General features: G+C 33.6%; 1 protein-coding gene and 1 pseudogene across 1 annotated transcript in view; one reads left to right on the top strand and one right to left on the bottom strand.

The window, feature by feature from the left end:
- The window catches only part of LOC117116802, a 16,483-nt gene extending 4,062 nt beyond the window's left edge, over window positions 1-12,421 (top strand). Inside the window, exons 4-13 of the mRNA XM_033260897.1 lie at window positions 506-577; window positions 2,234-2,302; window positions 2,575-2,721; window positions 3,448-3,516; window positions 3,646-3,720; window positions 3,854-3,925; window positions 8,778-8,837; window positions 9,127-9,284; window positions 10,090-11,270; window positions 12,230-12,421. Of these exons, the coding sequence (XP_033116788.1) occupies window positions 506-577; window positions 2,234-2,302; window positions 2,575-2,721; window positions 3,448-3,516; window positions 3,646-3,720; window positions 3,854-3,925; window positions 8,778-8,837; window positions 9,127-9,284; window positions 10,090-11,270; window positions 12,230-12,421 (2,095 nt within the window). The remainder of the gene's footprint in view (window positions 1-505; window positions 578-2,233; window positions 2,303-2,574; window positions 2,722-3,447; window positions 3,517-3,645; window positions 3,721-3,853; window positions 3,926-8,777; window positions 8,838-9,126; window positions 9,285-10,089; window positions 11,271-12,229) is intronic.
- Window positions 12,422-16,295: 3,874 nt separating this feature from the next.
- Window positions 16,296-26,159, bottom strand: part of LOC117116803 — a 14,472-nt pseudogene continuing 4,608 nt past the window's right edge.

The raw sequence follows: 26,159 nt of genomic DNA on the forward strand, positions 1-26,159 counted from the left end.
GGGCGTGGAATTTATTTTCGGTGGCCACGCCCACTGAAAAATATTGCTTCTTAGATTCCCGAATACACGTTAACCGTGACAGATATGTTAAAGTACCGGTATATCTCTTCAACGCAGTATTTGATGTGTTTTGATGAACGTTAATAAAGGGAAGTTGAGAAGGCATTAACCCATTTTCTTGAGCATAAGCCTTATTTTTTATTTCATGGGGGCGCAAACTTTTTGTTTTGGGGCGTGCGCCCCCCACGACCCCCCCCCCTCCTTGGATACGCCACTGGGTCTCTATTCAGAGGTTTCTTGATTGAGTCCGAATCCCGAGACCGCCCCAAATTTCAGCTAAACAAAGTGGTCTTGAATTGGAGGGTGGACAGTATTCGTTATCTCATCATAAACTGTGATATAAAGAGAGGGCATAAACACTATCCTGTTGTTTTTTCATCCTTCGTGGTTTTGTGCTATATTTTGTTGTAACGCAGTATTCTATTTCTTCTTATCTTCTTCGCAGAGCATTATATTTCAATAAATTGGTGCATATTGACTCTGAGGCATTTGCTGAGGTGGGAAAGTTAATGTCGTTGTAAGTAGTCAAATGCATTGAACTACGATCATTTTAACTACAACGTTAAGTATGTCTAAATGCTAACACTTATACACAGATGCAGTTTAATTCAATTTTCTCAGTTGTGCACACATGAAAATACAGATGCCAAAACAAATAAAAATTTACAAGCAAGTGGTGGGCTTAGATAAAACGCTGGGTGGATTTAAGGTCCAGCAATAAAGTATCCTTATAATTAAAACAGATTATAACTTCCTCCAGTACAATACAAGTGATTTTTAATACAAAAAAATGAAAAGAATATATATATATATATATATATATATTAAAATAAAAATTGATTTAAGGAATAGAGACTGACAGAATAGTGTAGTGCATGTGTTTGGTCCATATAAAAAAACTTGTTTTAGGTTTGAGACTGTTTACGAGAGGTAGATTATGATTTAGCTTGTGTAGAATAATTTTTGTGTGTACAAATTTGTTAGCTAATGGCAATTGTTCAGCTATAATGAAGTTGTTAAATGAAAATGTCAGTATTAATATTGAATATCGTTAATTTAAATGATGTTAATCTTAAAAATGTTTGTGTGGGATCGATAATGTGTATTACATATTATTCGTACGGCTCATGTTTGTTCATCATGCTATAAGTGTAGTAGATGGTTATGTTATACCTCAGCAAGGATTCGATAGACTAACATATAATCTACTGCATGTGACAGTAGCATAAAGATGGGGAAGAATATTTATAAAGTAAAACAAATCTTGAGAATATATAAAGAGTATTATTATTAGCCATTCTTAATGAGAATACAAAAAAAAATGTTTTAAAGAATGGTAATCTTTTTACAAAATATAATATAAATATTTAATATTATTAAATAATATTTTTCGGCAGACTACCATTTATACTTTTCCAGGCCCCTAGACACCATAGAGACATGAACAACTAGGAATAGATAACTAATAGTGATAACAACCTTATCCATTTTAGAGGACTATGCACTCTTCAATGTGCTAGCAAAGACAGGCCTGCTCCCCCACCACTATAGTTACACTTTCTTGATAATACTGTAATAATAATAACAAATAACAGTATAATAACAATAGCAATAACAATAGCAATAATACTAACAGCTAGCATAGCATATCGAGATACATGGCTAAGTGGAAAAATGGATTAACCTTTATCTGGTGATTAATCTTTTAGGTTTCCACACCCACATAAGCAATTCTTGACTGGTATATATTTTAATTTTATTGTTATGGCATAAATTATATAGGGCTACGAGTTTGAGCATTTTCAAGCTTTCCCCATTAAAATTGGCCAAGTACGTACAAAGATATGATATTATTCATTGTTTTTGGTAAGGTTGTAGTCAACTATTCAATAAAATACTTTATACCCCTCTGCTGATAGCAATTGAAACAAGGCTTTCTTATCGGCCAGTGAAACATGGTATGACGGAACAGAAACGCATTCATGTAGTAGTACCAGGTTTAAGGGAGACAGGCATTTTACACAGTTATGAAGTTAATTAGCTGTATATACATAGTCATTATTATTCATTACTTCTAGCAAGTAGAACTATCTGCAACAATATTGCAAATGTTTATATAACTGATATAATATGGTGTTGCTATGCAAATTAAACCTTCTATTCTAATTTACAGGACATTGGATAATAACTTATTAAAAGAATTTCCGGTCGCTCTTTATAATCTTGACATATCGCATTATTTGTAAGTGTTCTTACCATACGTATTTTGATTTACTAATGCCACTATATTGTACAGGGAATACAATAATATTATGGATTTTCCGAAATAAATTAAAACGCTAGCCTACACGTCACAACCTACCTCCTTGGCTCAATTACTTCAAAGTATAATGTGTATTTTTGTATGCACAGAACTTGGTAAATGTGTTGAAGACTTGGAATACACTGATTATAAGAACCTGAAAATTCAATTAATAACATTCATCAGATTTATATTTTTCCCATTATTTCTAGAATCATCAGTATGAACTCCATCGACCTGAGCTCACATCCCAATAGAAGCGTAATTGCCCACTCGCCGAGAACATTGATTATTGCAAAAAATGAAATACAATCAATTTCAAGAAATCATTTTTGTAGTTTAAAATCCCTGGAAGAGATGTAAGTGTTTTCTTTTAAGGGATCAAACTTACTAGATCAAGAATGAGCACATTAGTGTAGCTATTGCTAGGCCTTTCCATTCACACACCACCTTCATTATGTACGGTACATAATGGGTCTAGATTTTTTTAATATGTCCACGTAATTATGTTTTCCCCATAAATTAGCCCATTTGTTAAAATGTATAGTTAGGCCCAACACTAGTTAGATTTTACACGTATAATGGATTCATTATTTAGTTTTTTCAAATGAAGATGATTCATTCACAAACGTGTGTGCCGCCTCTTGTTTTTTTCGTGCCCTGTGTGTGTGACTCACTTGACTTTTGTTTGTTCCACTTATAACTTGTCCTTTTCGGCACGATACACTTGGTATTTGCACTTCGTCACTTGATTTTTGCACTGTGGCACTTTACTTTTACTGTGCCAATTGACTCTTGCTCTGTGCCATTTGTGTTTGTTTCCTTTTGACTATTGCACTTCGCTATTCATGGTTTACCGTTTTGTCATTCCAAAAACTATCTCAAACAAAAGTTGTAAAGGTTTGCAACATTGACTGCAGAAGCATGGCAACAGTATGGACAACAAAGTTATATATTGGGCCTAACTTGTTAGTGAAAATAGTAAAAAATGAAATAAAGAAATAATATTGATATAAGAATGCATGCTGTTTATTTATCTTATTGGACTAATACATTTAAATTGTTTTTTTTTTACAATTCTAAAGATTCATTTACATGAATAAGATATCATATATAGAAAATGAATCGTTCAATGGAACCAGTCTCACGCATTTGTAAGTACATTTGTATTACTAATGGAAATAATACTAATTAACTATTGACTTATAATTTGTAAAAAAATATATATATAAATATATGTCCTAAATAGTGAAGTAATGCATTCTCACAATTATTTTTTTTAGATATATATATGGAAATAGTCTCCATAAAATTACAGGTGAAATGTTTAAAGTAGGCACCGGTTCACTTCGATATCTGTAAGTAAAATATCAAGGTAGATTCACACACGAATCCTAATTTGGTTCGTATAGCTAACGAAACAAAAAAAATAAGCATCAAATCAGTTTTAAAGAATAGAGGTAAAGTAATGTATAATTTTTTTCCTTCCAGATACCTATTTAATAATCCGATTAAAAACATCGACCAAGGCGCATTGTCTAATCTGGCTCCGAATGCAACAGTGTAAGCATAAACTAACTGTTAACATGTATCAAATATTCACGTATTTATTATCTCATGTTGGTTACGGTATACCACAGTTTGCATACTTATATATAAGTATATAATATATATTTATATATATATATTTGCATACTTATATGTATACTTACAGGCATATTTTATGCTAAATATTGTGTAAAGCCAATTAATGCTTAACTTGTAATGCACTTGTCAATTGTAGCCCCCCACCCCAGACCCGGGCCTAGTGGGGACTTAGCCGGGAATGCAATTTACGAAACGGATAATAATGTGCATGTCAAAGTCCCAGCCACCTCGGGAAGTCGGCATGCATATTCATGTATATCAGTTCACCTAACTGACTAAGAATAGCGCCTTCTGTAATTTCTGCCTTAAGTGTATGGGAAAAAATGATGTATCCGATCCCACTGGGTTCCCCTTGAATCCGCCACTGCATGGGGGAATCCTTTAACACTCAGGTGACCTAGGGTTTTAAAACAAATATTGCTTATTACGAAATTTCTATGAAAAGATATACGATTCTTGAGAGAGAGGACTCGATGGTTGTTTTATATAAAAGATTACTCAGACACGCCTTGAATGTCAACTATAAACAACATTATTACAAATAAAGACCTGTATGGAGCTGTTCCCCCTGTATCAAGGATTTTGAGGGCATGTAGATTAGCATTTGTTTGACATTTCTACAGAAGTATATATGAAGTTATTTCAAGGGTTCTCTTTTGGGAATTAACCCACGGCGAAAGGAAGCAGAACGGCCCCGACTACATACACCCAGCAATTATAAATGGATCTAAACACACAGCGGCAGTAGGCCTACATTCCACAACTTATGGAAAACAGTTATAAAAAAGTTTGCTCATCATTAACCGGGTGTGCCCGATAACGAGAGGGAGACAAGGAAGGCAGTGGCGTATAAAGGGGGTGCTCAGGGTGCCTAAGCACCCCTCCCCCCAATCAGAGGTTGAAACAATATAAAGTGCCCCTTTTTATATGTTAAGAAATATCTGACATAAATTATAAGTAATACAATGCCATTCCCGGCATCTAAAAGTCCCCAATTGTTAACATTTTCTCACCTCAGCCTCAACCATGATGGGGCTCAGGTGGTTCCTAGTTTCTATGCCTTAATGTGCCATCTTCTGGCATCTAAAAGTACCTAATTCTTTAAATGTTCTCATCTGATCAGCATCATCCATGATGGTGGTCAGGTAGATATAGTAAATTTTGTAGTTATGTATTAATGTGCCATTTTCTGAAATCTAAGTCTCTAATTCTTATATTTGTCTTATCGCAGCTTCAACCACGGTGGGCTGAGGTGGATGGATTGGTAGTTTTCATAAATTTTAAGTATCAAAGTGCCATTTTTCGGGAAACTATAAAGTCTCAAACTCCTAAAATTTACTCATATGCGCCCTAACACCATGATGGTGCTCAAGTAGATATCGTAAATTTTGTACTATTTAAGTTTTAAATTCTCAAACTTTCCTCACCTGAGCCCAACTAGTGGGGCTCAGTTGGATATGGTAGTTTTTAGAATTGTAAGTGTTTAAGTGCCACTTCCGGGTACCTATTTAATTCATTCGTGTTATTTTTTACTCAATTCGTCAAAATAAAAAGAATTAGAAGATAATTTTATTTCAATTTTCAGGCATCCTCCCCCCGCCTTCTTCCTTAAATCCTGGATACGCCACTGAAAACATTACTTAAGCCAAATATATTTTCATTCGTTTTGTTGTTCATGTGAATGTCTGATAGGTTTTTACTTTAAATCAATGCTAAAACCACACAGTGCCAATGCCAACACAGACACACCGGGCCCGTACGCAGGCGGGGGCTGGTGCGACTGGTGCGTACACTCCCCCCCCCCCCAAAAAAATAAAAAGGATCCACAGGGGTAGAAAAAGCAATTGTTCATATAGAAAATAAAAGAAATGGGAGAAGTTTTCACACTAGGACATGTGTATAAGAGACAGGTAGAAAATTGAAGACACACTCTCACACGTTCCATAAATCCATCCACCAAAACTTATTGACCAATTACAGCATTTTCCAAATAGAACTGACTCTAATTTGTCTTTAAAGCAAGGACTTTTAACTGTATTTATAAGCTTTTTTAGGAATTTGAGTTTAATTATCTTTATTCTCGTTTAAGTCTGCGAGTGCCAATTCCGGCCATCTAGAGGTGCCATAATCATACATGTTGTTTTCCTCAACTCCAACCACAGTGGGGGCCTGCTGAGGTGTGTGGACACGGGTCTCTATTTCTGTGCAATTCCCTCTCTGGACCCCCTCTATTTCGAATTCCTGAATGCGCCACGATCCCCCTCACTGGCCCTGAGGGTGGTGGACTTATTCGCTTTGAAACAACAACAAAAGGTTTTTTGCTTTCCCTCCCCTGTTCCCAATCAGACCAATATAGGCTTATTTTATGAATTCTCGATTTTATATATTTTTGACGTCCACCCATCTCATCCACGACGTAAAGCGCTAGTAATTATTGGTTCATATTTGCAATTTCCATTAATTCCATTTATTTATAATATAACATTTACAGTACATTTATGGTAAACATTTAGTATTTTCAATGCCCAATGATATTACAGGGTTTTTTTTTTATTGTGCGCTGTTTACACCTACATTAATTCTTTTAAGTTTAAATTTGATAATGTTTTATTTACCATGTCCTATAATTTTACATAATATGTGTTGACAAATATATTTTTAACCAACTTGAAACTGTTTAAAAACATATTGCAAACAATTTTGATAAACTACAGAACATTGTAAAATAAAAACACTAAACAATGTTTGCTCTCAAACCAGTGGTGCATACAGTGGGTGGAGGCAGCCAGCCCGGGCCCTCCCACTACATGAAAGAAAATAAAAATTATGTTCAAAAAAGTCTTAGGGCCTGTTTATACTTGCAACGATAACGATAACGATAAAAAGCTAAAAAGCAATTGTTCATATAAAAAATAAAAGAAATGGGAGAAGTTTTCACACTAGGACGATTCGATAAAGATTTATCGTGTATACAACAAAATATTTCGACAAATCAAATCAGATGTCGTCATAATCATGGAAAAACGATGAAATCGTTGCTAATACTACGATTTTAAAGTTTTTCTATGATTATGACGTCACTTGATTTGATTTGTCGAATCGTCTTAGTGTAAAATCTTCTGTTATTTTCCATGAACAATTGCCCTTTACCTTTTTATCGTTACCGTTATCGTTGCTAGTATAAACTGGCCTTTAGAGTGATATTTCTGGCTGCCTGGGGTGCCATGGAATTAAAGAAATTTCCTACCTCAGTCCTTACCATATCGATCATCCATCTTTTAAGGTCCCTTCCTGGGCACTCTCATTTCCTGGACTGCCACCAAAAAAGTTTAATACTGAGTTCATATTCAAAATCTATTAAGACCTCAAAATATCAAGAATATCTGAGCGCAAGGGGACTAGTCATTAACACCGCCCTTCACCCCCCCTCCCATTCATAGATCCACTTTCCACAAATTCCACCCAATAAAAATCCCACGTTTGGGCCTGCACATGCACGACTGAACTGAGCGACTCCAAATTAATATTAGTGGTTATGTAACGTTTGTCATGTAGTGTATCATGTGCTATAGAAATGGAAGACCATAATGTAATGGGAATGTACCTCTCTGGTAGGACATGAATATGGGCTAGCGTGGATTTAAACAATGCCCTAATTGTAATGTTTAAAATAAGCGTCAAGGAAAGTAAGTATGATTGTTTTAAAACCTGACCTTCGCCTGGGCCGTCTGGGCAAGGTCTGGATCCGCGCCTGATTATAAATAAAATTGTAGGGGGTGTAGGGAGTCATATCCCAGCGGCGTCATGGACAGATTTGTACAAACTATATTTAGTACTGCATGTGTGCTCGCGGTACTGAGTATTTTCCAGTAAATGTGGTTTACTGAAAAGACTGTCTCCAGTCCAATTACGAGCTACATTTAGCCATGCACTGTATAATAAGTTTGTAATTAGATGACAGCAGCATATTTGAGTTGTTTAAACTTCATTATCACTGTTTATATTTAACTTTAATCAAAATATAAAACATAAACAAAATACGATTGAAATTATAACAGTTAAATATTGTTGTAAAGCTGTTAATAATGTAATGTAACCATAATTGATTTACTCTTTTTCATTTGATTGTTGAGGTAATGCTGGTTTCATCAGCCTTTGATTCGAAAACGTTTCGTTATATTATATTGTTGATTTACCTATTAAGTACATGAAATGAAGCTGGGATGTATTTCATGATACCATGTTTTGAACGTCCGTTCATAAGAAATTCTTTTGGAAGCATGAACACAAGGGACGTAATTTTTTTTTAAACAGAAATAAAAAAAAATGTAAATATATGAATATACTTGATGTAACGTCTATAATACATGATCGAGTATGTCCATAAAATTAGTACAGATTAAACGTCAGTACTTGGGCAGATTTTATGTTAAAAAAAACAAAAACTATAAAAATGTAAATGCTAATAGATGATATTCATAACGTGTATCATGATTGAGTGAGCGAATTCTCCTTAAAGATTTGTGCATCGTGAAATTGTCAAAAGGACCGCAAAATGAAAAATGTAACTGTTGTAAATATGAGGATACTCAATGAGTTTTATATTTATTCACTTTAGGAAATATAGATAAGTATAAAACAGAAAATTATTGAAAAAAAGAGACAATGGAAAATAAAGGTGGGTTATCCCACAATAAAGGAAAAAAAATAACGGTTTATATTGTTCTCGGTTTAAATAGTTACTTATTTATTATATTTTAATAATTAGGTATCTGGAATGTGGAAACCTCGAATACATCCCGTCTAAGATTGCAGGACACACAAATGCGTACGTAACTTGAATCTTTAAAATTTAAACTTTAATTATAAAAAATCATTGCAGGGAGAAGTAACACTTATACATGTTACTAAAGGCCTAACGCTGAATGGTGACATTTTTGGCTTTTAAACCAAATGTGATTATTTTAGGACTAGTGAGACAACACAACACCAGTGTAGTACTGTACTGCACCCGCCGTTGGTAGACATGGATACATTCGAAATATAGAAATAGAGCCAAATTTAGTTACTTTAGATCATTTGAGCATTTAGGTTATTTATTATTGTTTTAAATTTAGAATGTGTGTCACAAATACAACAGTACTTACTTTCCCAGCCGGTTTTTATTCAAAACGCTATTTCTATGGAATGACGTGCGATAGTATAATGTGCAAGCCTTGTGGACTTGGTTTATACGGGAAGATTACAGGATCAGGTTGTTACACTTGTCCAGCAGGTAAATAGAAAATTAATTTATTGCAATAATATAAATAACATTATTGTGGTACGCTCGAAAATAACTTATTACTATTATTATTATTATTATTATTATTATTATTATTATTATTATTATTATTATTATTATCATCATCGTCATCATCGTCATCATCATTATGGTTATTGTTGTCATCACTGTGCTATCCTCATTAACATCATCATATCATCATCATTATCACGATCATCATCATAATCATCATCATCATCATCATCATCGTCGTCGTCGTCGTCATGTTTCCTGGAGCTAGCATACTAAGTTTAAATGACAAACCTCAAAAGAAAACACCCGAGCATCATGAATGCACTATACATGGAGTAATAATAACAAATATAATGTATAAAAACAATGTATTAAGGCCATTTCTCAAGGTTACCAAACCATTTGATGAGTTATATACATAACATAAGAAATTATTACCGACACACAGAGCATCAGAAGAATATTCTTTAGCTTCCAATTCACCAAAATGATCTGATAAATATCAGTTTCGGTGACAAATAATAGTCATGGTAGTTTTGACGACTTTACCAAACCTGGTTAGAATATTCTGATTAGATGATTGAAGACTGGTGCTGGCACCGAATAAGGTGAAAAGCATTTTATTTGTCACCGAAACTGATCAGTTAGCTATAATCGGTCGTCTTGAGGCGATATGCAAATATACATTGAGACAACTACATAAATTGTTGTTTGCTGCTATTGCTATTTTAATAATTATTAGGTTTATTTATCCATTGTTACTGATACATTATTTTATTTGCAGGTGGTTTTTATCAAGACAATCATGGATATGTTAAAACTGGTAATTACAAAACCGACTGTAAACGGTGTATAAATGGAACATTTTCACCTTATCCGGGAGGTACTTCAATATTTGCTTGTCAGTCATGCCCATCGGGAACCAACACAGATGTAATGGCAGAACTCGATGCATGTCCATGCTTAGACAACTTTTATCGCACTTACCGCTACGGTGCATGTAAGTCGTGCCCAGAAGGCGTTGACTGCACAGGTGGTTACCAGAATTTGAGCAAGGGCTACGGGTGGTCGTGGAATTTTACACGTCATCCGAATCGTTTAGTTGAGTACAAACAATTTATTCATAATCTTACTACTTCCAATTTCAATCTCTCTGAACCTAATAATTTAAACGACACAGTGTACACAGGAAATTTTCCGGTGGCCCATAAGTGTCCACGAAGTGAGAGTTGCCTTGGTGGAATTGAAGCAAATTGCTCGGAAGGTTATTCTGCTAATGTTTGGTTATGTGCTGAGTGTAGTGACCATTATTACGAATTATTCGACAAGTGTTACGAATGTCAGGATAAACAAATAATAGTAATTGTTCTGATATTGTTAATTGTTGTGCTCTTATTTGTTTCGTACTTGGTGTGGAGACTGGATAAAAGAAGAGGCGAGACAATACGCAACGACTCTTTCGTGATTCATCTCAAAATTGCCATCAATTTCTATCAAGTGCTGGGCATTCTGACTGAAGTTAATGAAATACATTGGCCAGATTCGTTTCAATCTGTTGGAGAGAGTGTCCAATATCTCGATGTAATACGTTATGTCAATATTCTTAGCCCAAGGTGTATTTTTCCTGGTGTTTGGAATGCTTACACATTTTTGTATATTGCCATTGCAACACCATTCACTATTATTGTGTCAACATCTATCATCTTCCTCATCTGGCACCTTTACAAAAGAAACAAAGAGGATCACTCTGTGCATCGCTTAACAGACACATTCTTGGCGATTACAATGATGTTGCTGTATTTAACCTATGCCAACACTTGCTCAAACATATTGGCGGTCGGACCGTGGTCAGTTCGTACGTTTAATGTTACAGAGGATGGTGATAAAAAACGAGTGTTAACTTCTGACTACTCTATCGATATCGATGAATCAAATGGTTCAAAATACGAGACTAACAAGAAAGATGTGTATAAGAGACAGGATAAATTATCTCGGAAAGACGTCTTACTAAGTATTTATTCCATGTTTCCATGATAATTATCTTGGAAACTCGGAAACGCGGAAGGTCACTTTAAGCTTCCGTAGTGATGTGATTTGGTTGAGAAATATTTTCCTTGACCATTATTATTTGTTTTATTAATACTACAACAAAAATAAACCACAATCCATTACTACATTTTTGTCAATATTATTACCATTAATATTAATACAGTACAGGTGCTGTGTATAAGAGACAGGTACTAAATAGGCCATGCGGCCGGGCATGCGGCATTCTGTCTAGGGACTTTCGTACTAAATGATTTATCAACTGTTCCTTCTTATATATTAACTGTTGTATTTATTTTACTCGTGCCCTTCCTTGTAGTTAAGGCCTATACATCGTTAAATTTATGTGTACCACACTTAGGAAAAAAAAAGACACCAATTCTAAAACAATTTTACACGCACCGTTGTCAAGTATTCTCATGTATTTATAAAATGTTAATACAGAGTTCACGCACGAACAATTTACAAGGCATAAGGCCTACTATACTGTACTGACAAAACATAGGCATGCTAATATCATTTTTTTAAACATACTAAACACAAATCATGGCCCAACAATTAAACGTTTATGTTTAGACATTTTATCCCTACTCCCTTTTCCAAATCACTTATAAAGAATATTATTGTGATTTGTTATTCTTATTTTAACTCTTAATAATTATAAAATAATGGACCAAAAATTGATAGTAAAGAAAATTAATAAAATTAATTCAAATGAATGCGTGTATTATAAAACGCATTTTTAACTGTTTATGATATAATAATTCCTAAATGATATAGGAAAATCATCGTACGATTTAAATTATGAAACTCGTAAAAAAAAATATTGGTAGTTGTATGAACTGTATCGTAATTCAGTGTAATGTTTGTTTTCGTAGATGGACTGGACGTCATTAATGGAAGCTGTGGCCTGGGGAGCACCAGATGATGTGTTGGAGAATATGATTGAAATGGCAACAGTTGAGTGTTTCTTTCTACGCGCTCTTTACCCAGTATCAAGACAAGACAAAGAATACTACATAAAACAGGAACAGAGACAAATAAGAATTGTAAAAATAGATGAGATTTAACTCTGGACCAAAGATGAAGATGATTTTATGAAATTGAGTAGGTCGATCCACAATAATAAACTATAGATATACATTATACATGTACACAGTCCCTATTTGATTTAATAGCGATATCTTTTTTTACGATTTAAAACACCTGGTTAGGTACTGCGAGCAACTTCATTTTTTTCTCTACTAGTAATGTTATCATAATATCTCTCTGTTAACACGGGGTCATTGTTTGTTGGAGCAAGTTTTGTCCATGTAACAATCGGAATGTTCAGAACGTACTGTTTATGGTTTTAATCTCAATAATCAATTAATTTAGTAAATATACACTTGCGTGTAGTTTGTTGATGACGATTGACCTTGATACGGGCATGCGCAGCTAAAACTACCAATTGGCTTATTGGAAATTGGGACAACAATTAGTTTTCTTTAATTTCTATATATTATTTGGATCATGGCCCTTATAAATTGGCTTTTAAGTTATTTATGGATTTTCCTGTTAGATTAACAATTGCATTAATTAATTTTTCGCTTTATGTTGACAACATATTCGATAAGTAGGTAATAGAAATCCGACTGTCAGTAAAAAATTGTCTTTAAAATAAAAGTACCTTATCAGTTATACGAAAGAATACTACTATATGTATTGTATATATTACATGTTCAGAATAATGACATATTATTAACTATTTTTTAACTAAATAGTGATTAAAGTAACTTCATTTGATTATTGGATATTGCGTTTGTTGTAGTTTGAAAATGTGCTTATCTTCACTTCTTTTTTTTTTCTATTTACCAGTAGTCTATTCATTGACTTATACGGTCAAAATCCTTAGTAAACATGCATGAAACCCGATGATACGACAGGTGACGGAGGCAGAGAGAATTAAAATACATAATCCCGGCCTCAATAAGAAAGAAGAGTGGGGGAACATGCAGTCCCTTCGGCCGCAGTAGAGAACACTCCCAAGTTTAATTATATTTCTTGTGGCTAAGTATTATTATTGTGGACATTTTCTTTTTATATTGACGTTTTTCGTCTATACATTTTATCGAATTTTCTCATAGGCTATAATATAAAGGAACAGTGGTATGATGCCATGAGTTATTTACCATATTCATAAATAACCACTATTCCGTATAGTATTATGTAACATGTTATGCAGAAACGGAGTTACGAACCGGTTGTTCAGACGACGTTAGGTCTACGCCTGAAAAGGGTTCAGACGAACCGAAAATTTCTCTTAACGTGTCCTACGAAATTCTTACGAGACAGCACTAGTCCGTGAATTTGTGAACAAGATTGGAGATCTAAAGATGCAATCCCTACCGTTCATCAGTGGCGGCCCGCTGGATCTCAATAGAGATTCTTTAAAAATAATATAAATTTTAAAAAGCAAATGGGAAAAACCCATAAAACAGCAAACGGCTACATAATGCAAAGCTATTTAAAATTATAACGGAACAGTAGAGAAAATCCGATCAGAATGACAAAATAAACTCATCCACTGGAAGGAGTCACAATATCTGCAAACGGATCTGTTTCGGCCTTCCAGGCCTCATCAGTGCAGCAAGGGTATAGACCCAAACGAAACGTTCTACCAGCTTAGGTTGGACCCAAACCAGTCCCACGACTACTAATGATTACAGAGCCAAACCAAGGCAATATATATATATACACAGCCCATGAATGCAAATAGTGGAATACAAGCTATGCGGCTACCTAGGCCTAATCAGTATTTTTATTATTTTACAATGTCAAAATTTTTACTGGTTGGCCAGTTATTTTTACCTGTAAGATTGACGGCTAAAACACCTTCGAGAGAAAACTGCATATTACAGTACAGAAGGTAGAATGATCTGGTTGGGTAGCCTTACATAATACCTAGTAGCCTTACTATACTCCGTAATAAAATACACAAACCCTCTCTTTCCTCCTACCCCACCCCTTGCTATACCTCATAAGGGGCCTACTACTAGTATGAATACTACTGTCTGTCTCTTATACACATCTAGATGTGTATAAGAGACAGGGACTGAAGTATATTCGAGTACTGACTAAAATGCGAAGGGCTGCGTCCATTTGTCTGAGGTTTAATAAAAAGTTGGGTGTGGAGTGTGTATGACATAGTTTGCAGAATATGTAATGGTTCGGGTGACGGCTTTACGGAATTGTCCTGTTTCCATTAGTGCGAAGGCTCGTGGTAGAGCGGAGGTAGTGAAGGATGTACATTTTGCAGAAGGGTACTGCTGTGGAAGAGGATGGGGTCGGTGAAATTTTGTCAGGGAAGATTGATCCAGATAAGGGTAGTGAGGTGTGAGCGAATTCCCAGATTGGTGCTCTTTCAGTCTCCGGAGCTAAATTTAGTTATTGCCGATTCCAATGGTTCATCAGATGGTGAAGTTGTGGGAACGGCATTTGAACGTAGGCGGATTATGGCTGCGTGGAAGAAGCTTCAGGATTCTAAGTTGACAAAGGAGAGGGATTTTGTGATTACCTGCTCGTGGTGTAATGTGCGGGTTTCTTTTTCCTCTTGGGAATCGTTCATCGACCATATAGATACGGAGCACGCGGATGATATGATAGGTTGGCCGGTTAGAACATGCAAAATGCGAGTTAAGACCCTTGGATTATTTTCACAGTGCCGGAACTAGGAATTAAAAATAGAGGGAACTCGGGATATACTTTCACTGATGGAGGATTATAGCACCTCAGCCCCACCATGGTTGGGGCTGAGGTAACAACTTTGCGATTATGGTGCCTCTAGATGGCCGGAAATTCCACTTCCAGACTCTTCTTTATATCTCCATTAAAAAAAATTGAACAATTAATTTATGGGTTTGGGGATGGGTTGGGCCATCTGGGCCCCGAATTCGCCACTGACACTGACACATGTCACCACACTGATTTTGTTTTAAAATTTTCTGTTCGGGGGTTCGTTTACCTTCGTTGGATAGTCAGGATTTTCATTGGTTTTCAAGGGAAATGGGTTTCTTCAGTGTAATTAATTATGTATTTAGGTTTCTTCCTAGGTCAGAAAATGCTGTTTTGTTCGATTTTTAGTTTGTGTACACTGCTGGCAGGGAGACTCTTGTGCTCATTCGTCGAATGTGTTCACTCTATTTTACAACAGCAGCAACACCAGATTAGAATTAGATGTTCAATAGAAAAGAATATATATTTCATTTGTGTTTCACGTGTGTTCCGACAGAATAATAGAAAATAATGAAACAACTTCAGTAGTAGACTTTAAGAACACTGATTTATTATAAACTCGGATATTTCTGCCACTCCTGTGGCCTTCATCAGCGAGAATGAGGAAAACATCATGAACCAATATAATATAGGCTGTCTTATCAAAAAAGAATAAAGGTGACAGAGAGCAAATGAGGAATACTTATAAAACTGTACAATGATTGGTCTATTTATCTATGCATACTGAATATCTACAATAATAAAGAACCAAGGGTGTTAATTGCAGAGACTAAAAATCTGTATCTCATTAACCGTTTTTCGTCCAACACTATTTTTGAGTCTTAGGAAAATCAGTTACAACATACAGTATCAATAAATGTTTTACCTCCAGAGTCTGGCTTTAATAAACATTCACATCCCGATCCATTTTAATCTATTTTACAACAGCAGCAACACCAGATTAGAATTAGATGTTCAATAGAAAAGAATATATATTTCAATAAGGGTGACAGAGAGCAAATGAGAAATACTTATAAATTGTACAGTTTTATAAGTATTTCTCATTTGCTCTCTGTCACCTTTATTCTTTTTTGATAAGACAGCCTATATTATATTGATTCATGATGTTTTCCTCATTCTCGCTGATGAAGGCCGCAGGAGTGGCAGAAATATCCGAGTTTATAATAAAGTCTACTGAAGACGGTTAAATATCTTACTCTTCGCATCTACAACAATGTTAGCAACAGAGTCACCCAAGCTTGCTAAACTTGCACCACTTGGGGCTCTGGAATAAATTAAGAGAATTATAAATTAATTCTAGTTACACATTCATAGTTGAATGATTTCATTAAAAATCACCCAATTTTTGGAAAAAGTTTTTAATTGTCAATATTGTGTATCCTGATGAGACTTAACATTTTCAGTTGTTGCGAATAATTTAGTCCAAATTGGTTTAAAAATGGTGGCCCTTTAAAAATATGGATTGATGCATGCCTGTTTTATTATTATTATTTTTTTTTAACTCGTATCAGAAAGTAGTAAGGAAATTGGAAATAAATTAGAACAAACATTTGATTTGACATGCTTTACATTTAAAAGTGACTTGAGTTTACTGGTATTTTTCAGAGCAGATTCTGGAAGTAGTAAAAGGGGTCACATACAAAAGATATTTGCAGGTGCATGCTTCTCTTTTAAAGCAAAATATAATATGGAGTGCCATTAAATATAAAAAGTACTGTATTGTTAAATATCTTACCTTTCTCTGCCTGAAATTTTACTTTCGAGGTCTTTAATCATTGATGTCACAACAACCTAAAGATAAAGAAACAAAGCCAAATATGAGAAGAAATCAAGATGACAATAAAAAGTAAATTAAAAGTATTTATTTATCAACATCTCATCCTCAAACAAAGGCCAGCCATACCTGGCTTATGAGAGACAAAACATAATAGTACAAAGTGTAAACTGCAAAATATATAAGTGCTAATTAAGGTTTAAAAAAAAAACCCTTTATGTTTTTTCCAAAATCATATAAGCAAATTTAGCATTACATAAAAACAAAAGTTAACGTTAAAATAATAGATCGATATTATTAATCTTATTAAACAAATGAGAACGTAGTGCATCGTAAAATACACAAATCATAAAAAATTAAATTCATCTTCAATTAAATTAGGGTCGCAAAGTGGGCAAATTCTTTGGTCTGTGCAATTACCATTGCATAGAGATAATGAAAACACATGTCTGCTGCACACCACAATCAAATAAAAAAGAAACATATTTAATACATCTATATTTGGGTGTAATATGACATCATCATACATGGGCACATCACTGACGCATATACTCTGTCAGTTTATACTTTATTCAGAATCAGATTCACACAAATTTGTCACATACAATTTTATAGTGTCGACATACTTTTTTAGACATTTTGACCTCACAAACACACGTTGTTCCACAAATGCATTTGTATGTACTTTTGGGCTGCCCTTTTGTGGCCTTACACACAAAATCCAAGGGTCGGGGCTATGTGGGAAGGTCTGTTACCTCATGTTCAGGTGAGAGCGCCTCAAAGTCTTGCCGTAAGCACCGTAACCCTGGAAGCATCGCATCCCGAATCTGAACCTCAGATATGACTAACAGACAGTCAAGGAAGTACACACAAGAATTGCAACAATTATATATTATGGCAAAGACAAGCTAAACCAGTCACTCGTCACACATCCTGTTTCGGAGATAATGGCCAAAATGGTCATGCTATGTTGTTATTTTCCCCATTTCAATGTTAAAACAATAGTTTTTTTACAATTTGGTGATGATTTCTGCCTAAGAAATATCCAAAATCTTAAACTTTGAAAGCTTGATTTCTCAAATATTGTTCTTTAAAAAGCTTGTTTGAACTCCTGTAACTTTCTAATGAAATGTTGATTGAAATGATTCTTTTACCACTTTATAGATCTGATTTTACTGTTTAACCCTTTATGAATAACTAAAAATCCATTTTGGCAATGGGTGATTGTTTGGCTTGTCTTTGTCACATATATTGTTTGCTTTGTTATGTAGATTGCTATTGCTTTGTATATTATGCATGAATTTTATTTATTTTTTTTGTTTCTTCTGCTTTAAAATTTTGTGTCACTGGTCTTAGATCCCTTTAATCTTTAAATAATTAGTGTTATTTAGTGATTTCACTTGATGACTTTTTAATATTTCTATCATTCTGTGCATTTGAACCTTTTATTATGGAATTTGTGAATAAGAAATTACTAAGTTATTTGTATTATTGTTATTATTATTATATCAACAAAAATCCAGTACATTAACTGAAAAATCACAAAAGATATTTAAGTTGCTGTTAATATAATTAGTATTTACATAAAATTAACTAGTAAGTTTTACTAGTCAATTATGGCGAAATGTACTCTTGCAAGAGACGCCAAAAACTCAAAGAACAATGCATACTGTAGTAAAATTAGTAACATTTAAGTCTCAAACACTGAAATCTAATTAAAATACTGAATGAATTAATTTGAAAGTTTTACTAGCATGACAAAAAAAGGATATAGCAACAAGAGAGGGCACTGTAGGCCTCGAAGAGCTCTGATTGCCTATTACGACTTGAAGTGTTATTGTTAGTGTGTGCGATTGCTGCAAGTCGAGAAAGTATAACTGAAAATAAAATACAGGAATAAATAATCAATTTAAATTCTAAATATCATATCACTGTGCCATTTTTATTTGAGAAAATAAGGGAAATGCATGAATATTTAAAAAATTGCTAAAAATAAAAAATAGATGAAAATGTTCATGTCTTACACTCATCTCAGAACTTTGGTTATGCATTTGGACCAACAACACCAAATATACGAATGATCTCAACCAACATGGAGAGTTCATCTTTATACTGAGGGTCATCTAGGAAATGCTGTAATTGTAGGTAAACTCGATCCAATGTCTAAAAGAAAAAAGAAAAGCGAATTACAGTAATACAATTCTACAAGTCTATACAAGTCATTAAGGATTTGCATGATTACTGGATTGCCAGGCATTATTAATTTTATCCCAGATGTTTAAAACAAAAGGCGGTGTGAGAAGAAACTGGCCACAAATACTAACTGCCTAAGTACAATGGCTCCTAACATCTAATACAACAGGTTCAATAATATATATGGGACTCCTTTACGTTTAACAAATAACACTTCTTGGCACTTATTACTCATAATTTCAGGGCTGAAAATTAGCGGTTGCCCGGTCGCCAGTGGCGACCTTTTTTGGTGTCAGGCGATAATAAATGTCTTTGGTATCGCCCTGTCTGACGACCCTTACTGGGCTCACACTAACCGATCACCATGGATTTTGGATTGGCTAAAAAATAACCAACTCCTTTTAGCCATTTTGGCGAAGGCTTACAATTTCATTTAAAAGTTTTGAATACTTGCTAAAATACATCGTTTTTCATTCGAGCTCTATATTTCGCCAATCCATAGCCATGCGAAGTTTATTTGTGTTGTTTTATTGGTAGTCTAGCTGCAAATGTCATTGCGTGCTTCACAAGTTGTTATTTGTTATTTTAACGCGGTGGATGCAGTTGGTACATAACAATTTTCGAGCATGTGCTCAGTATAGCAAATTCCTAGGGGTCTATCTTGATTGTGGTCTAACATGGAAGAAACAGATAAACATTTGTTCCCCTCAATGTACTACATTTACTGTAATTGCTCGATAATTCTTCCTTATCTGAGCTACTGCAACGTTGTATGGGCTAATACCTAACCCTCATACTTAAATAAACTGCACATTATTCCAAAAAAGGCTATCAGGAGTATATCTGGCGCTCCACCGCAGTCTCATTCCTCTACTTTATTCTCAATTTTAAATTTGTTCAAACTCCCTGATATCAACTCTCTTCGACAATTTTTTTTATGTATGCATCCTCTCACTCCATTTTACCTAAGTACTTCTGTGATATCTTCGAATCTAATTCCTCTATACACAATTACTGTACTCGAGGTAATATGATGTATACATTCCCAATCATAAGACCAACTATTTTCAACATAATATTAGATTTACTGGTCCTAAACTATGGAATTCTCTACCTCTCCTAGTTGTTGATTCCATTAATAAAAAGTCATTTTCTATTCAGCTCAAGAAACACAATATTTCTAGTTATTAATATAGTCAACCCCCTTATTATCCTTTTCTTCTTTAAATTATGCTAGGTGTATTGGTCCAATTTGAACTGTTGCTTTCTTTTTGTGTATATTCTTTGTCCGGTTTTTGTCCTTGTCCTTTTTCTTTACCGTTTGTTTTTTGTGTCTCCCTTTTGTCTTTTTGTTTTCAGGCTGACTTGTCACTTTCTTCTTGGGTCTATGACTTTTTCCTTTTCTCATTAATTTTTTATGATCTTGTTTCATATTTTTCGTACAAATTGAAAAGGAATTAAATAAATGTTACTTTTAATAGAATTGAATTGAAATCCATGGAGGACTACCTATGCTTAGGCTAGGCGCGCGATGGTGTTAGGAATTTCATTATTAATTATTTATTTAATTATTTCGTGTTCTCGTCTGATATGTAAAATAAATTTAAGTAACGTGTGTAATACTTTAAGAATGCACCACGTGGGTTGCTTCTTACACGATGTAGATACTATAGTGTTTTATTGATTTTTTTTTTCAATTTTATTTCAGACCATAACAAAAATAGGGTGAGTATAACTTTGGAAGGGCCAGTATCACTTTTTCCTTACAGGCCTTGCTGGCCACTATGGTTTTGAGGTTAATTTTCAGCCCTGTAATTTGTGTGTACTAACTAAATACTGTAATGAAAAGTAAATCTGTTAATATTCATACCAACACCTAAAACATAGGCAATTGTATGAAAATCCTAAAAGTGGTAAGAAATAAGCTAATGTGTAGTATATGATGGATTCTATAAATACCTCCTTCTGAGATGTACTCTCAATTGCACCAAATGCTGGAACAGTTGCGATCCTCACAGTCCTATTAATAATAATAATAATATTTATTTGGCAAAAAGCATATAGGAGAAAAACATCATGCATTGCCCGGATAGGGAATGAGCGAAAGCCCGAACAATATTTGCTCCCTATCCTTCATATAAAATGAAATACACAAAAAAAAAAAAAAAAAAAAAAAAAAAAAAAAAAAAAAATCAGAACTAATCAGAAACATAAAATAAAATAAAATACTTAATTAATTATTCTTAAAACATGAAATATTAACAGAGTTTTGAAGTGGAGGAGGTAGTTCTTCCCAGAGCCTCGGAAAGGACACGAAAGCAGAATTAAGAAAAATATTGCTTTTGGCTTTCCAGTGAATAAGCATACCCTAACAACGCTCACTCTTATGAACAAACTCTGTTAATGTTGGGGGACACACATTATGAAGAACTTTGAAACCAAGAACAAGCCGGTGATATTAAAAAATAATATAATGAGCTTTAGAAGTATAAAGATTGTGAAACTTCCTGATGCTTTATCAGAGTTGAAAAAAACTATATTTTTTTAGTTTAGACACATTTGTCAAAACTAAAATTCCATGCTATTAAAAGTTATATCTTAAAAGCTGTCTAAACATAAAATAAGCAAAAACCAAACAAAACAAAAACACATCAGGAAGGCCAAAATATCACGCCTATCATATATTTATAAATGTTCTTATTTTATTTTGTTGTATTTAGAGAAAATGTTGCTGATTATAAAATAATTTGTTCAATCATGCTTTATTATGAAGATAAAAAAGCAATTGGATATACGAGAAAGAGGGGGGAAAAACAGGAAAGAGAAAGAAGAAAGAAATGTAATGTTGTTGGATTTATATAGCACTTATATACCAAAGTCTCAAAGTGTGTGAGGTGGGGACTAGTTTGTGCAGTAACTTGTTTCTCCCCTAAGGGCGCTACCGTGCCTGAGCTACCCGGTAAACCTGCACCAGCTCTCCCCAAAAGGGGCCCTCTCCCGCCCCCTCCAACTGGCGCCACCTCTGGCAACTCTCGCCTGTCCACAACAACAAAAAAAAGAGAATAAACACTAACATTAAGAAGAACTGACACCTTCAATTATTGGTAGAATTTTTTCTTACATTTCATCATCTCCTGCAAGAGTAATGAGTGCTGGAACAATACGAGATGACACTAATCCTTCGTGAATGTTCTTAGAAAGCAACGTGAACATATTCGCTGTTGTGATTCGCACACGTGCTGACGAGTCTACTACTCCATTCCACAGTACTGTTAAAAGCAGTTCATGGTAAATAGGGTTGTGACTATAGAAAAATAAAACAGTATTAAAAATATGCAAAGATATTTAAGATGCAAAATAACACCATAATTAATATACACACATGATGCCAATTTCATTTAAATACATATTGCATATTGTGATTGTGATGTTATAATTATTACTACAATTGCAAATGTGGCAAAGACAAGCCAAACGAATCACTTCTCGCAAATCGTGTTTCAGAGATAATCGACCAAAACATGTTGCAATAACACATTTTTGAAATTTATTTTATTGCACTAAAATTAAACTTTATATATCTATGTGTCATCCTATGTTAATATTTTCCAAATTTTCGACATTAAAACAACATTTTTCAATGATTTAACAATGGTTTCTGCCTGATAAGTGGCCAAAAACGTAAACTTTGAAGGCTGATTTCTCAAGTACTGTTCTTAAACATCTTTTTGTCTAAAGCCTTGCAACTTCATTAAACGAAATGTCAGATTTAAATGATTCTGTTACCATTTTATACCTTTATACTATATTGTATTAATAATAAAAATTGAAAACATAATGTAAACATTAATTAAAACAATAATATTAAGACGAAGAATCTATTAAAACAATAAAGATTTATAAAAAAAAATGATATAAAATGTACACAAACAAATATAATAAAAACAATAACATCAATATTATAAATAATATTAATATAAAAAAAGTAATACTCACGATAGAACATTTTAAACAGGTATTACAAGATTAATACATCCTAAATGATTACGTAAGTTAGTGGGACTCTTAATGTAGTTCTACAAAAGACAGCTGAATGCTATCCATAGACGCATGGTTCACGGCAAGAGTGGCTATTGTGTCCTGAAGGAATGTGGCAAGTTGTTTACGATCGTCGTCGGTATTGTAACAAGAAGAACACCGGAGATGTACACAGGGACTATGGCTTTGGTTAATGCTGACTGACCGGATTAATTTAATGTATCTGAAACGAAAGGTACAAGCATTTAAAATGAAATCTCATTGGTCTACTTCGTCCAACGTACTTTACAAAAATAATGTCCAGTCAAAAATCAAAAGAGTTTTGTATATTGACAAAAAATGTTTTTGTTGTTTTGTCAAGTCATATTGCCATTAAAAAATCAGGATCAATCAGTTTGTTATTTCATGGAGGTTCAGTAGATATTTTTATGCTACCAAAAGTATAGTACAGTAGATTATAATCTGTAAACTACAGAGTTTTTTGATGAACATTTAATTACCTTATTCTATGTTGATATGTGCCAAAGAGACCAAGTGTTTACCACTGTTTATTGGCAAACCACGGTATTGTACAAAAATTTCTTTTTACCTGACCAATACTGGGTTCATCCTCAAAAGGCACTTACCCCACAATTTTTTTTTGGGAAACTACAAGCCTAAAATCCATGTTTCATGCATCATGATTATGAAAGCTTTAAAAAAATGGGGTTTTTCCTATCTCCATACAAGTATTTTCTTTTCTTGTAGGTAAAAAACATATATTTGCAAAATATAAAAGCCAACCTTAGACTATAAAGATGTTGGCTTGGTTTTGGTTGGTCTTGTAACACATTTTTTTTAAAGCTCCGATGAGGAGCTCTAGAAACACTTGGCTGATTGATTAATATATCTTTTATAGATCTACTGCCTCTATACTGCCCTCATGAGGCTGATTGATTAATAGTTATTAGTACAGGGTTAAACAGTAAAATAAGAGCTATAAAATGGGAAAAAATAATTAAAATCCGACATTTCGTTATGAAGTTACATGACTATAAAGAAAAATAGTTGAGAAATCAGCCTTAAAAGAACTTATGATTTTTGGCATTTCATCACCAAATAATTAAAAATTGATCAAAAAAATGTTGACATTCCAGCATGTTTTGGCCTTTATATATGAAACAGGATTTGCGAATAGTGACTGATTTGCTTGTTTTTGCCACATATGTCCATTTACATACATACAAAGATCTGGTGCCAGAAAAAATGCAAGAAATTTACAACGGCTTTGTATATAAGTATTAGACTCTAATATAATTATGTTTATAAATTTATGAAAAAAAGGAGCCATTGCTACTTGGGTAGGAGCTTCCATCTATATCTAAAAAGTAAAATGCTCATAAAGTGTATGGATATTAACAAGAAAACACTTACCCTTGCTTCTGTGAAAATTTTGCCAAAAGTCTTAGAAAGGCTATGTATAACTATTGAAGCTTTTATACTATCAATATATATCATTTCTAGATTGCAGCTAACCTCTAGTAGCCTTGGTAAACTAAAAACTAAAAACAAAAAATAAACATATAAAACAATTACCCACATAAATCCAATCAATCAATCTTGATCACTTATACTTTAAAGCATACAGCAGGCCTATATTAAATGTCATGGTCTTAATATATATCAAATTTAATCTTTCAAGGATTTCTGCTGCTTTACATATGGCGTATTCGATTGGAATTTATCCGTTGAGTATGTTAGCAACGTTAAGTACAAACTCAGCGAAAAAGTTAGCGTTATTTAACCAATCGAATACGAAAAGTACTTAACAGTTTTTCTGTTGAGCACGAGATTTCCTATTCGAATACGACAACCTTCTGTCCACCCTATCAAATTATGTCCATATTTGGATGTAATATGACATCATCATGCCCATACATGGGTATGACATAAATTTGTCGCATGAAATTTTATAGTGCGGACTAACCTTTAGAAAGCAAGACAAAAACAAATTTGATTTAAAGTAAAATGCATTCAAATAAACTGAAATTTACAATAGAATAATTATAAATGAATATTAATGAATGAATAATGATTCAATGAATTAATGAATGACTAATGAATGAGTTAATAAATGTAGTAAACATGCTTTAGAAAGCAAGACAACAAAAATTTGATTAAAAGTAAAATGCATTCAAATAAACTAAAATTTGCAATAGAATAATTATAAATGAATATTAATGAATGAATACTGATTCAATGAATGAAATAATGAATGACTAATGAATGAGTTAATAAATGTAGAAAACATGCTTTAGAAAGCAAGACAAAAACAAATTTTGATGTAAAGTAAAATTCATTGAAATAAACTGAAATTTACAATAGAATAATTATAAATGAATAAATGAATGAATAATGATTCAATGAATGAATTAATGAAAATGTAATGTAATGTAGTGGGATTTATAGCGCATTATACCGAAGTCTCAATGCGCTGAATGACTAAAGCATGAGTTAATAAATGCTTCATAACACTCCTCAAAAGAACACAAATGACTCTTCAAGTGCAAGCCAAAATTAACAACATTTACAATTTATCTAATTTCACAAGCTTTAATTCTTTTATGATTTTAACAATTTAAAAAATTTTATGATCAAGATGTTAATGTTTTTTTTTCTGGTTTATTACTATTCCTTCAGCACCCAGCTATACATGTCCCATTCCTCATGATTGCTCTGTCCTATGTGACTTTCAAATGCCCCCACGTGGGCCGCCAGCAGCTCACGATTTCCAACTAAAACAGAAAGATCTGAAAGTCCAGAATAAGCCTTTGGGAACCTAGTAACTGTAAACAGAAAAAAAAATTACAAAATACAAGTTAAATAGCATTAAATGTTTTTTTTTTCCCCTTCATGGTTTCAACAGATAGAGTTACTATCAATCATTGCTTCGATATGGGGCTGGGAATGACAAAACCAGCAGCAGTGACTAAAACAAGAAAATTTACTTTTTAATATTCACATTCTCCACATATATATATATATATATA

Source organism: Anneissia japonica, unplaced genomic scaffold (genome assembly GCF_011630105.1).
Source record: "Anneissia japonica isolate Jap-2015-1 unplaced genomic scaffold, ASM1163010v1 scaffold287740_len772037_cov194, whole genome shotgun sequence".
Classification (NCBI taxonomy): Eukaryota; Metazoa; Echinodermata; class Crinoidea; order Comatulida; family Comatulidae; genus Anneissia; species Anneissia japonica.